Source organism: Podarcis melisellensis (genome assembly GCF_964234715.1).
Source record: "Podarcis melisellensis genome assembly, chromosome: 3".
In the NCBI taxonomy this organism is placed as follows: Eukaryota; Metazoa; Chordata; class Lepidosauria; order Squamata; family Lacertidae; genus Podarcis; species Podarcis melisellensis.
In genome coordinates this window covers 12,105,838-12,119,085 of record NC_138530.1, presented here as the reverse complement: position 1 = coordinate 12,119,085, position 13,248 = coordinate 12,105,838, and the positions used below count along the sequence as shown (strand labels likewise).

Here is a 13,248-nt window from a genome sequence, read left to right as displayed (position 1 = left end):
CCACCCCACCCCTTCAAAGTGAAACTTCGCAGACAGAGCCTTTGGATCAACACAATGCAGAAAACATTCCCTATCCTACACTCTCCTTCCATTGCAACACTACAGTCCAGTGAAGCAGTGAATCTGGTATTTCTTAGGAAAGCCTTCCCCCAACCTGGCACCTTCCAGATTATTTTGGACTACAACTCCTATCAGCCCCAGCCAGCATGGTGGTGGCTGATGGGACTTGTAGTCTGAAACATCTGGAGAGCATCGGGATGGGGGAAAGTTGCCTTTGAAAAGGGACAAGGGACCACTTCAAATATCACGTACTGTATTTAGGTGTGCATTCAAAATATTTTTTTCATTGTGCACCTCAAATAGACACGGGGAGATGTGACAAATTTGTGTTTGCAAGCACTTCTATCGCACAGGAACACTCTTCGAGGAGTTGTGATTCTCTGCAGTTCCCTGCAGTTCCCATGGCAAACTGGTTTTATATATGATGCTTTAGAGCAAAAAAACAAACAAACCCCACATCCATCTATTGTTTGAAGCTGTTGCTATACTCTGGACTTCTCTTTAGGTGTGCAAGATGCCAAAAGACTTTTTTGCAGGGGTGTTTGGAGCATGTGGGGAGCACTGACAAAGCTTCCTCTCTCTCTTTTCTCCTTGTCTTGTAGGATCTTTAGTGCAGACTTTGCCCCACGATGTCAGGGTATGATCTTTCTGAATTTGCGGACTGGTGCACTCTTTTAATTTCTGTTTTAGTTCTTGCTGGCATGCTTGAACAGCATGGCCTCACAGGAATGACCGGTCAGTTCAAAAAGAGGCTTGTGCATGAATGTCTATAATGGCCTGACTCTGTTTCTCTGAACTGTACTAAGTTTCTCACTTGGCTTTATTTGCTGCTTACAAGGGGATCAAGGTAACTCTTTTCAGTGTTGAAGTGTTTTGCTCATGCTTAAACTGAACATACTTACCTACCTGAGTTGTGGCCGTTTGGTTTGCCGCTGTTTCCTCAATAACTTTGCCGCAACTTTTTATAGCTAAATAATGTGAGATAGTCAATATTAGTTGCCATCTTTGTGACGACCTGTATTTTTAAAACTCTGCTTCCAAGGTCATTGATACATATTTCTGTACCTCCATTATGATTGTCATTTGACTTCAGCCTTCTCCAACCTGATGACTTGCAAGATGTCTAGGATGACAACTCCCAATGGTGAAAACATCTGGATGACACCAAGCTGGGAAAGGCTGTTCCAGTGACTTTATTTATTTTACTATAATATGCTTGGCATTCCTCCAAAGAAAATAATTGATCTGTTGTATATTTCATTCAGTGCATTGGGAAAAAACATATTAGACCTTACAATTTAAAGTACTTATTTTTACATCCTTAAGGTATCAATGACTTCCCTTCTTCTCTTTCATAGTTCATTTTGCATATCACAAATCCCTGCATATTTTACAAAAACTATACCATTCAGTATTCCGTTATTACATCCATCAAAACATATTTACACTTTTGAGTTCACCTTAATGCTGCCAGTGTTTTCAAGACCTTGGTCTTAATATCGCAAGGTTATTGCAAGCCATGAAATGTCTTACGTGCACATTTATGTCTTAGCAAGTTTTTGTATGAGTGTGCTTGATTCAGCTGAATAACCAAACCTAACAATGAAATATCCTTTTTTTAAATACAAAAAAATGTTCACCATGAAGCTCCTGTTTTCATGGCTACCCACAGTGTACTTGAATGGATATATTACAGGGATGGGGGCAAAGGGATCATAAACCCCTTAACTTTTGTGTCAATCCTTTCCATTACTGTTTTTAAGAAGACTACAGGAGAGTGATAATTTTACTAAAACTGGAAGGAGTCAAGTGGTAAGACTTAATCATGTCATTATGCACCCCCAATCTTTACTGCCATCATTTGAGCACTGTGTGCAACAACCCAGTTCCTGTGGTTAGAAAGTTATGCTCCTAAAAAGTTGTTCTCAAACTACTTCTTGAAGTTCAAGAAACCAGGACTCTTTAACAGGTCACTGAAGGCCAAAAAGAAAAAAGAGGCCTCTTATTAACAAGATTATTCTAATTTTTCTTTGTGTTTAAGATTACAAAGACCCAATCTGTGCAGGGCTCTTCCACCGTCTTCAAGATGGGTGTTAATTTTGGGATCGGTGTTTCTCATTGCATGCAAGTTTTTTGCAACTCAATGTGGACTTTGCGAAAAGCATGCATGCAGCAAGTACTAACATCACTGTTACCGAAACACCAGCCCATATCTGCCCCCCCAATTTAATCCAGATTCATCCTTTCCAAAGGAAATCAGATAAAGCTTTTAAAAACAACAATGCCTTGTTGCCAGCATCCTATTTGTGATATCTCGGTGGTTTATTCATAACATTAAGCCCGTGAAAGAACCCGTAGACTTCTATTCCATTTGCATGAAAGAGTAGCAGTATTTATAGAAGCCGGCAATAAGGGCTTTGTATCTGACAGCTCATTGTATTTGTCTTTTCTGTTCTATTTCCACCACCCCAATAATTATAGTTGTTTACTTTGCAGGCATTAATTGCTACTGCAGTAGAGACAAAGAATTATGTGTCAATGTCGCTGGCTGATCCTTACATAACAAAGCAAAGGAAGAAAATCAGCCAGATATTATTACCCCCAAACAAATGCTCAGTAAATAACATAGAAAACCGAGCCCTCACTAACAAAAACATTCTGCCTTTGTCTGGCAACCAATCTTTCAGAAAACACAGTCATGTTCTAGGAGGACTCAGAAGTCACTTGGGTCAGATGTCTACAGCACACAGCCTTATTAAAAACAAACCACAGAGTCAATAAATGTCGTCCAGTTATATTGCACATGGTAATATGCTATTCTTCATGCCTTCTTCGTTTCATACAGAGATGCTGTTTGAAATTGGCAGCGCTTGTTTTCATGCTGACATCTGGGTCCTTGCAAAATCAATCAGAGACGACAGAGTAGCTGTGGATTTTTTCCCCCTTTTCAAAAGCGTCTGCAGAGATTCCACCCACTCCCAGTCCCTTCTTGGAGAGTGAACAAGAGCCCTTGGTGAACTGCCAGTCATAGCAGACAATGCTGGGAAGGGAAAAGATCATGAAAAGTTTCATCTTAGAAATGCCTTACACTGAATCAGATGGCTGGCCCATCTAGCTACATACTGTCTTCACTGACTGGCAGTGACTGCCCGGAGTTTCAGACAGGGGACACTCCCAGCCTTACCTGCAGAGGCGGTTTTAGGTTAGCGCGACCATTGCGGACGCACTGGGGGCCATGCTGCAGGAGGCGCCGCAGCAATGCTGTAGAACGGAGCATAAGAGGGAAGGGCTATCAAAGTTTAATGTCGCACGGGGCACAGCTGAAATCCGAGAGCCCAGAATCCACCTTTGCTACCTGGGGACGACAAGGATTGAACCTAGGACCTTCTGAATGCAAAACAGACACTCTTCCACTGAGCTGTGGCCTTAGGTCAGGAGGCAGGAGGCCACACATAGTGTTCTATGTTCACACCCTCTCCCTGCCAATACAGCCCTCTCCTAGAGAATCAGAGAACTGTAGAGTTGGAAGGGACCCACGGGTCATCTAGTCCAACCCCCTGCAATGCAGGAATCTCAGCTAAAGCATCCATGACAGATGGCCATCCAACCTCTGATTGGAAACCACCAAGGAAGAGAGTCTATAACCTCCCAAGGGCGTCTCTTCCACTGTCGAACAGCTCTTACTGTCAGAAAAAAAATTGTTTACTCGGACTCTCCTTTCTTGTAACTTGAAGCCATTGGTTCGAGTCCTACCTTCCGAAGCAGGGGGGAAACAAGCATGCTCCCTCTTCCATGTGGCAGCCCTTTAGATATGTGAAAATGGCTATCGTGTCTCCTCTTTTCCAGGCTAAACTTACCCAACTCCTTCAGAAGCCGCTCCTGATGGTCAGAGCAGCCTTTGAGGTAGCTTACAACCATACAAGTGAGCAGGAGCCTTTGGGATTGGTGCAGATGTCTTCCTTTCTTTTTTATGAAATCAGCCGCCTTTCCTGACATTTATACATAAGGGAGCTGGGCATGTTTAGCCTGGAGCTGGGCTAAGGGAGCTGGGCATGTTTAGCCTGGAGAAGAGGAGGTTAAGGGGTGATATGATAGCCATGTTCAAATATATAAAAGGATGTCACATAGAGGAGGGAGAAAGGTTGTTTTCTGCTGCTCCAGAGAAGCGGACACGGAGCAATGGATCCAAACTACAAGAAAGAAGATTCCACCTAAACATTAGGAAGAACTTCCTGACAGTAAGAGCTGTTTGACAGTGGAATTGGCTGCCAAGGAGTGTGGTGGAGTCTCCTTCTTTGGAGGTCTTTAAGCAGAGGCTTGACAACCATATGTCAGGAGTGCTCTGATGGTGTTTCCTGCTTGGCAGGGGGTTGGACTCGATAGCCCTTGTGGTCTCTTCCAACTCTATGATTCTATGATTCTATGATATGCTAGCCAAAACGCCTTTGGCGTTGTTTCAGATTTACTCCAGTGTGATTTTGAAATAACACGGCAGAGTGCAACTCATTCTCCAACCATAGATAATCTCAAACCCTTGACAGCAAGATATACACCACCCAGGCTCCCGCTAGCTAGTTTCATTATCCAGGAGGTTATTTCTTACCCATTCATGTGTGCTGATCTTCGTGTTTTCGTTGTGCTTCTTTCAGGCCTCCAGTTAGCAGAGCTGCTCCTCAACCTGAGAAACTGCAAAAGAATAACATCAATAAAAAAAGGAAACTGGTTGAGGTCAGGGTTAATCCTTCGTTGTTTTATGCTAATTGCAACCTGGGCTGAATGGTTTTTTGCTTTGGTTTGAGAGTTTTTCTGTGCGGTGGCAATTACGGACAAGCAAGAAGCTGGTCTTTGCCCTCAGTAATTTTTATTTGTTTTTGATGTTCTTCTCCACAAGCCATGCAAAAGGTTTAATTTGCACATGCAGTTGTGATGAATTTCTTACTGGCCTCTTGCTGCTTTCAATTTTTGTGTCGGTTTTCCCAATACCTGCCAGAGCAAACAGCATTTGTGTTTTCCATGTATGCCATTTGCATGTCAAGACCCCGAGGCCTCCCCCTTATGTTGAATAATAACACGTGGGCACCATATTTTAGGTTAATGACCAAAAGTTAGGCCACAACTTTGTTGGTTACAGAATGTGAGCGGTATTGGCTTAGGCATTGGAATTGAACCGACTATATTTGACTCCTGCCCGCCTGCAGGAAATCTCATAAGGGTTAGCCACCAGTAGGGGGAGCCCTGTTGATGCACGTCAACTCGGAGCGCCCCCCAGGGTCACTGGAAGGTCATGCCATGGCCCTAGCCTCCACCCGGGCTTTGGACAGGAACCATGACCCCCAGATTCCTTTAGCGGAATGCCCTTTAGAATGGAGGAGCCGGTGATGGCCACACCTCCCCTCCCCCAATCCAGGTTTTACCAATACCTAACCGCCACTCGATGGGACACGGGTGGCGCTGTGGGTTAAACCACAGAGCCTAAGGCTTGCTGATCAGAAGGTTGGCGGTTTGAATCCCCACAACGGGATGAGCTCCTGTTGCTTGGTCCCTGCTCCTGCCAGCCTAGCAGTTTGAAAGCACGTCAGAGTGCAAGTAGATAAATAGTTACCGCTCCGGCGGGAAGGTAAATGGCGTTTCCGTGCACTGCTCTGGTTCACCAGAAGTGGCTTAGTCATGCTGGCCACATGACCCGGAAGCTGTACGCCGGCTCCCTCGGCCAATAAAGCAAGATGAGTGCCGCAACCCCAGAGTCGGTCACGACTGGACCTAATGGTCAGGGGTCCCTTTACCTTTTAACTGCCACTTGAGCCGAAGGCTTGCCGCCAATACCCTCACACCTGCAACCAGCCTCTAATGCCCTCAGAGACCATGGCCAATCAAACATCATTTCCCCGATTGGAAAGATGTACGCCATCAGCACAGAAGAAGGCCTTTTTTGCTGAACGTAATGGCGAGGTGCACAATTATCCGGTCCTTCAGTTCTTCCACCTTCCGAGTCACCTCTCGATTCACGAGTTTTTCCGGCCTTGTTAGTGGCAGCTGGGCAAAGACTGTTGCGCCACACACGTTTTTCCAGGAGCATTGACCAAATTAGAGTCATGTTTGGAAAGGCAGCTGCCAGCTTGTCAAAGTCCCTTTTAACACTCCAAGTCAAATCAGAGCAAACAGCAGTTGGGCTTTCCATGTATGGCATTTGCTCTGATTCAGCAGGTTCAGTAGAACGCCGTTTCCCCCAGAAAAGCACTGGAACAACAACAACAAAAATCTGCTCAGATGTGGAACTGAAAAATCCAGACCAGTGCCTAGGAAGTATGGAGCAAAGATAGGTTTGGATGAGCCCTTAGATGTGTAATTTCTCATTTGACAATATGAAAAGGCAAATGCCAAGTGAAAAGCTACAGTACCTTGCATTGCACCACATGTAGTTGAACTCGCATGCATTCATCCCATGAAGACTTATCAATAGATTTGTGGCATAGGGATTTATATTTTGCTCCTTGAGTACGAATAAGGATGAGAATAGCATGGAGAAAACCTGGTCCCATCACTTCTGGAACAACAATAAGTGTCTGTCAAGCTGTTACTTTACAATTTTTATTTCTTACAATGTTGAACTGGCTTTATTGTGAATGAGGTAAATATTTGTTAATGTTCTGCAAACCATTTTTTTAAAAAATGCATGTTGCTTATTGATTCAGAATTTCTTTGTATGATTTGGATAAATTTTTGCGAATATTATTAGCATCAGAACAATTTGGACGTTGTTCCTCTCTGATTTTTACTTTTTTGTGGTTGGTGGCTGGAGAAAATGTCTCTCTTTAAAATGTCGTTGCTGATGTGTCTCCTTTGAGGAGGAAAAAAGAGTTCACCAAAAGTAGCATATAACCCTCTTATTATCTTGGTACATTTTTCTTTCTAGGAATTGGCTTTAGACCACGTTTTCGGGTATCGCGGATTCGATTGTCGCAACAACCTTCATTACCTCAACGATGGTGCTGATATTATTTTCCATACTGCTGCAGCATGCATAGTTCAAAACCTTTCCACAGGTAATTCAAAGACATTTTGAGTAAATAATGGATAGATGATGAAGTATGGCATAAACAGGTGTTTATGCCAAATCACTAACAGTGCAATCTTAACTCAGGTTTGCTGAGAAGTAAGTCCTGTTGAATTCAATAGGGCACCCTTCCAGATAAGCAAAGTTAAAATTGCAGCATAAATCATTGTTAAAATGGCCTAAAAGCTATTCTTATATCAAGTTTTAATTGTTCTTATGCAAACGGAAGTGATAATTTCCTTTTCCCCTCTTCAGATGAGTTCATTTTTCTAGGACTGACTTTTTGTACGTATATTGCAATCGCCTCTGTTTCAATTTCTATTTTAAAACCAATATTTCTTTGGAATTGCATAGGAAGCCAGACTTTCTACCTGGAGCATACGGATGACATCCTCTGCCTAACAGTCAACCAGCACCCAAAGTACAAAAACGTGGTGGCAACCAGCCAGATTGGTAGGTTCATAGTCAAGTTAAAAGTGAAGTATTTAGTTGAGATTCCTGCATCGCAGGGGGCTGGACTAGATGAGCCCTGGGATCCCTCCCGACTCTACAATTCTGGGATCCCTCCCGACTCTACAATTCCCTCTGTTTAGATGTAGGGAGTATGAAACTGGACAGAGTTATCCTTCCTGAATTATTTTTCCCCCACCCTGCTATTGGATGGGCATCTTCATTCCGAACCCAATATAAGGAGACCACCTAGGCCAGAATTTTCTGCTCAGACATGTAGCAACTCCCTGAGGTCTCAGGCAAATAGTCAAGGGAAACATCCCTGTGAATCTGGAGAGAACGCATCTCCCTCTTCCAGAGTGTCTAAATCAGGGGTCGGCAAACTAGGGCCTGTGGGCCGTATACGGCCCGAGGGGGTCATTAAACTGGCCCCCGGTCCTTGCTGCCCGCTCGGTCATTCCCCATGCTGGTTTAGCTCCGCACAGGGACTGACTTCCGGGACGCAGCCACGGCTTTCTCCTCCCGCGCCATGGCTCCAGAAGCCAGCGGGGAGGGAGCGGTGTACACATGTGCAAGTGCACCCGCACACTCCCGCGCACGGATGATCCAGCCTGCCAGCGGAAAAGTTTGCCAACCCCTGGACTAAATGCTACATTGCTGCATGTAAAACCCACCCGGGACTGATTCTTTTCAGCAAACTTTAATTTTTGCTTTCTATGCCTGGCTTTCTATACTATGATACAGCTGCAAGTTATTTCGTTGCTATGGTCCTCGATTGTGCTTTGTTTGGTGCTATTTGATCTCTTCAGACCTCAGTTTCCCTTTTGAATATTGGTAATTGACCGTAATGAAGAGATAGGATTCAATAGGCAATGCTAGGCATTAACCCTGACAGTTTTCACATGCAAAATGTGTCCTCTACGCTAGCTAGAGCCTTTGATATTACCCAAGCAAAAAGCTATCATCAAAATAGCCCCTGCGTGTCTTTGGGGAATCTCTGGATAACAGCTGTTTGGTGTGCTGCCATTTACCACGGCTTCCTTAATTCGCTGTCTTCTCATTAACCTGCCACATGGAAGGAACTCCAGTTCTGATTCAGTCTCAGTCAGCAATTCCACTGGAACGCTCTATTTATAGCTACCTAATAAAACGCCTGTGTTTCTTTAAGAGCTTGAAGCTACCTGCATGCAGATAGATGATTTGGGGCCTAACACAATCATCGCACTTCACAAAGTGAGAGGTTTAAGTTGAAACTTCTCCTGCTGATGAAATATTAGGCTTGAGGCTCTTGACAACATTTCCAAAGGAAATCTCCCTTTCCTCCCTTGTCTTTGTGGATATCCGTCAAGAAAGTAAATCTAAACACACACGATATTTTTTGCAATATTTAAGGAACTGAGAATATTTACTGGCTGGCTGTGTTGGCAGCTTGGTTGGCCGGTGGAAAATTCCGTTTCTCTTGGGTGGTGGAGCAGGGCATGGCAATGTTTTGACATCATGGGGGTGTGTAGGGGGTGTGTAGGGTCATTTTACAACATGGGCTGGATCTACATGGACCTATTTAACATTATTTCCCCCTATTACAACAATATTAGATAATGCCGTTCTAAAACATCATAGGGCATAAGGTAAAGGGACTCCTGACCATTAGGTCCAGTCGTGACCAACTCTGGGGTTGCGGCGCTCATCTCGCTTTATTGGCCGAGGGAGTCGGCGTACAGCTTCCGTGTCATGTTGCCAGCATGACTAAGCCACTTCTGGCAAACCAGAGCAGTGCATGGAACGCTGTTTACCTTCCCGCTGGAGCGGTACCTATTTATCTACTTGCACTTTGACGTGCTTTCGAACTGCTAGGTTGGCAGGAGCAGGGACCGAGCAACGGGAGGTCACCCCGTCGCGGGGATTCGAACTGCTGATCTTCTGATCAACAAGTCCTAGGCTCTGTGGTTTAACCCATACTTGTTAATTAAAACATTTTTTACCTTTGTTTTCTTTTGTTTTTTGGAGGGGAGGGGTCAGATATAAGTAATACCCGGCCACACCCTATTCCAAAACACTGTTTCTTTCCCTGCTTCTTGTTGCTGGTTGCTCCACATTTTAATTTTCCTCCCTCCCTGAACATCACCCCTCAAATACCATTGGAGAGGGGTTGGAGTTTAAATACAGTAAAAAGAAAAGAAAAGGTAAAACCCTACATAGGGGTGTATGAGCAGTGTTTTACCAATATTGCAGGATAAAGCTATAAAAATAAGCAATAAAAAGGCAAGGTAATAACGCATTATGAACGTAAAAGGTTGGACCTCAATGTGTCCATCTACGTTATCAAAACCATTCCTTAACCCTTCCTTAACGTTAAAAACCATGAGGATAGATCCTCCCTTGGAGTATTTAACAACATAGTTTTAAACATCCATCTGTCGTGGATGCTTTAGATGACTCCCTGGTCCCTTCCAACTCGTAAGATTCTATGATTCTAAGGTAGGGTTCAAAATCAGGTTAATATTAACAGAAGCTAAGGTCAATCCCAGTGTTTTCCATTCCTGTGGTTAAGAGGGTACTTGCTGAGAGGGAAGTGGGGAACTACATTCACAAGACTGGCTCATGATCTCTTGGCAGCAGTGAAGAGAAAGCCAGTCTGCACTGGAAATTCTTCTTTTGCAGAATAGCCTACTGCATTGGGGCAATTTTGGTTCTCTACAGGTATCAGCAGAAATGCATTACGTTGAATATATGATTCAACTATATTCCTGCCTTTCTTTTGTTTTTGTTGTTTATTTATCCATATTCATGTTGATTTATTTTTTTAAAATTTAATTTTTATTTGGTGCTTCTTCCTTCTGGTGCTGATGTTGAGCGCGTCAGCATTAGAAACCGTGACTTATTTCCGCTATTGTTTTCCCTTGGTGCTTTCTCATTTGCCATTGCCCACACCATGCAGGTGATATGACAGAATTTCCAGGTAAGGCTTTCCTCTCCTGTGAGTCCTAGTCAGAAAAGTCGCGTCAGGTCCTTTTCATGCTCCTCCTGTTGTTGTATCTATGTCAACTGCAGATACAAGTTGAACATGGGCAGGTTTGATTTATTTGTGCCTGGTTTTGTGCATCTTTCCATGAATATTTCCTTATGATCATTTAAAACATGTCTCCCGTCATGAAGTCCAATATTTCTCCCCCCATGTGTGTTCCATGAGCTATTACTACATGTGGTTCTTGGGGAGGGATGCAGATGGTTTTGTCTTAGCTTCCTTACTGTTGATAAAATGCACCTGCCTCTCAAGATCGATGACTTTAAATGAAACTTTCTTAATTCCCCATTCCTTTTAAAATAAATCAGGTACAACCCCTTCTATCCACATATGGGATGCTATGACGAAGCAGACTTTGTCTATGCTGCGCTGCTTCCATTCCAAAGGAGTGAATTACGTCAACTTCAGCGCTACTGGCAAGCTCCTCGTCTCTGTGGGAGTTGATCCTGAACATACAATCACAGTGTGGAGATGGCAGGAAGGTGAGTACACCGTCTCGTTCTTACTACTGTATTGGCCCGAATATAAGCAGCACCCTCAAATAAGACATACCTTTACAACCTTTACAAATAAGACATACCTTTATAAGCCGCACTTTAACTTTTCACGGTCGGAATTTGGGAGAAAAAGTGCGGCTTATATTCGGGCCAATACGGTAGTTGGAAGAACCACGAATTCTAAAGGCAAAGCCACACATTAAATGTTAATACAACTTTTTTAAACTGTGTGTGGTGCTTTTAAGAAACACTGATGCATCTGTTGTGTTTACTGATTTGCTGCTCCCTTTCGATTTCCGCAGGTGCTAAAATTGCAAGCAGAGGAGGCCACCTAGAAAGGATCTTTGTTGTGGAGTTCCGTCCAGATTCAGACACCCAGTTTGTCTCTGTTGGAGTCAAACACATGAAATTCTGGACTCTGGCTGGAAGCGCTTTGCTCTATAAAAAGGGAGTCATTGGTTCGTTGGAAGATGCCAAAATGCAAACCATGCTTTCTGTGGCCTTTGGAGCGGTGAGTTTGTGTTTTTACTTGTGGGGTTTTCAGCAGGGAGGTGGGATATTTCCACCCCCCCCATGACTAAGGCTGCAATCTGAAGCCTACTTCCTAGGAAGTAAGTCCCACTGAAAGCAAAGAGACTTACTTACAAGTAAATAGGCTGCAGAATTGCTCACTTCTATCTCAATGATTTGAGTTGCTTCTTCATTTCTGTAGCCTCTGGTAACAAGGAAGTCCTGCGCTTCTAAGCAGGTCCATCCAAACCACATCCAACATTTCCCACCCATTTGACCAAAGGTTGTATAACTAGGCGTATTGGAATCGAGACATTCTGCTAGAGTGCACCAACTTCAGAATGGAATCCATCCATTCATGAGGGGTCAGGGTAGATGCCAAAGTACACTGGTCCAAAGTAGCTGACAATCTGTGACCTACACGATTATGGTTAGTTATGCAGAGAAGTAACAGAGTCCTTTAATGAATGGCATTTACAAAATCATAGAATCATAGAGTTGGAAGAGACCACAAGGGCCATCGAGTCCAACCCCCTGCCAAGCAGGAAACACCATCAGAGCACTCCTGACATATGGTTGTCAAGCCTCTGCTTAAAGACCTCCAAAGAAGGAGACTCCACCACACTCCTTGGCAGCCAATTCCACTGTCAAACAGCTCTTACTGTCAGGAAGTTCTTCCTAATGTTTAGGTGGAATCTTCTTTCTTGTAGTTTGGATCCATTGCTCTGTGTCCGCTTCTCTGGAGCAGCAGAAAACAACCTTTCTCCCTCCTCTATGTGACATCCTTTTATATATTTGAACATGGCTATCATATCACCCCTTAACCTCCTCTTCTCCAGGCTAAACATGCCCAGCTCCCTTAGCCATTCCTCATAAGGCATCGTTTCCAGGCCTTTGACCATTTTGGTTGCCCTCCTCTGGACACGTTCCAGTTTGTCAGTGTCCTTCTTGAACTGTGATGCCCAGAACTGGACACAGTACTCCAGGTGAGGTTTGACCAGAGCAGAATACAGTGGCACTATTACTTCCCTTGATCTAGATGCTATACTCCTATTGATGCAGCCCAGAATTGCATTGGCTTTTTTAGCTGCCGCGTCACACTATTGGCTCATGTCAAGTTTGTGGTCACAAAACAGCTCATTACTGTTTCTTTCAGAATAACCTTACTTTCACTGGTGCCATAAATGGAGATGTTTATGTCTGGAAGGACCACTTTCTAATCAGACTGGTGGCAAAAGCTCACACTGGGCCCGTCTTTACAATGTACACAACGCTTCGCGATGGACTCATTGTCACTGGAGGGAAAGAAAGACCGTAAGAGACTATAACTTGTTTCTGTTTGCATTTGCCACCGCTTGACAATTGCTCCACTTCTTCAGAGAGGAGTTCAAATCACTGTTAATTCCCAAAGAAGAAAGTCTGCTTTGCATGCTGCAACAAAATACACCTCCACCTTTGGTCGCTTGCATTTTTGTGTGCTAATTATAGGGCATTCGTGCATCTGAAAACATGCTAAACATGCACCCAGCCTGTTGGGGTGGTGTGGGTGGAGTTACTACTTGTTTTCAGACATATACCATATTTTTCGCTCTATAGGATGCACTTTTACCCCTCCAAAAATTAAGGGGAAATGTGTGTGCGTCCTATGGAGC

At 43.9% G+C, this 13,248-nt stretch overlaps 1 protein-coding gene across 7 annotated transcripts in view; it reads left to right on the top strand.

Moving 5' to 3' along the window:
* The window catches only part of EML6 (EMAP like 6), a 160,360-nt gene that overhangs the window by 131,693 nt on the left and 15,419 nt on the right, over positions 1 to 13,248 (top strand). For 4 of the 7 annotated variants that reach the window (XM_081903623.1, XM_081903628.1, XM_081903625.1 and 1 more), the window contains 7 exons: positions 4,710 to 4,788; positions 6,974 to 7,103; positions 7,469 to 7,567; positions 10,503 to 10,523; positions 10,898 to 11,071; positions 11,389 to 11,597; positions 12,753 to 12,910. In XM_081903623.1, coding sequence (XP_081759749.1) covers positions 4,710 to 4,788; positions 6,974 to 7,103; positions 7,469 to 7,567; positions 10,503 to 10,523; positions 10,898 to 11,071; positions 11,389 to 11,597; positions 12,753 to 12,910 — 870 coding nt within the window. Of the gene's footprint in view, positions 1 to 662; positions 908 to 4,709; positions 4,789 to 6,973; positions 7,104 to 7,468; positions 7,568 to 10,502; positions 10,524 to 10,897; positions 11,072 to 11,388; positions 11,598 to 12,094; positions 12,255 to 12,752; positions 12,911 to 13,248 lie in introns of those variants that run through there. The other 3 variants (XM_081903624.1, XR_014166235.1, XR_014166234.1) reach the window with 3 other exon arrangements.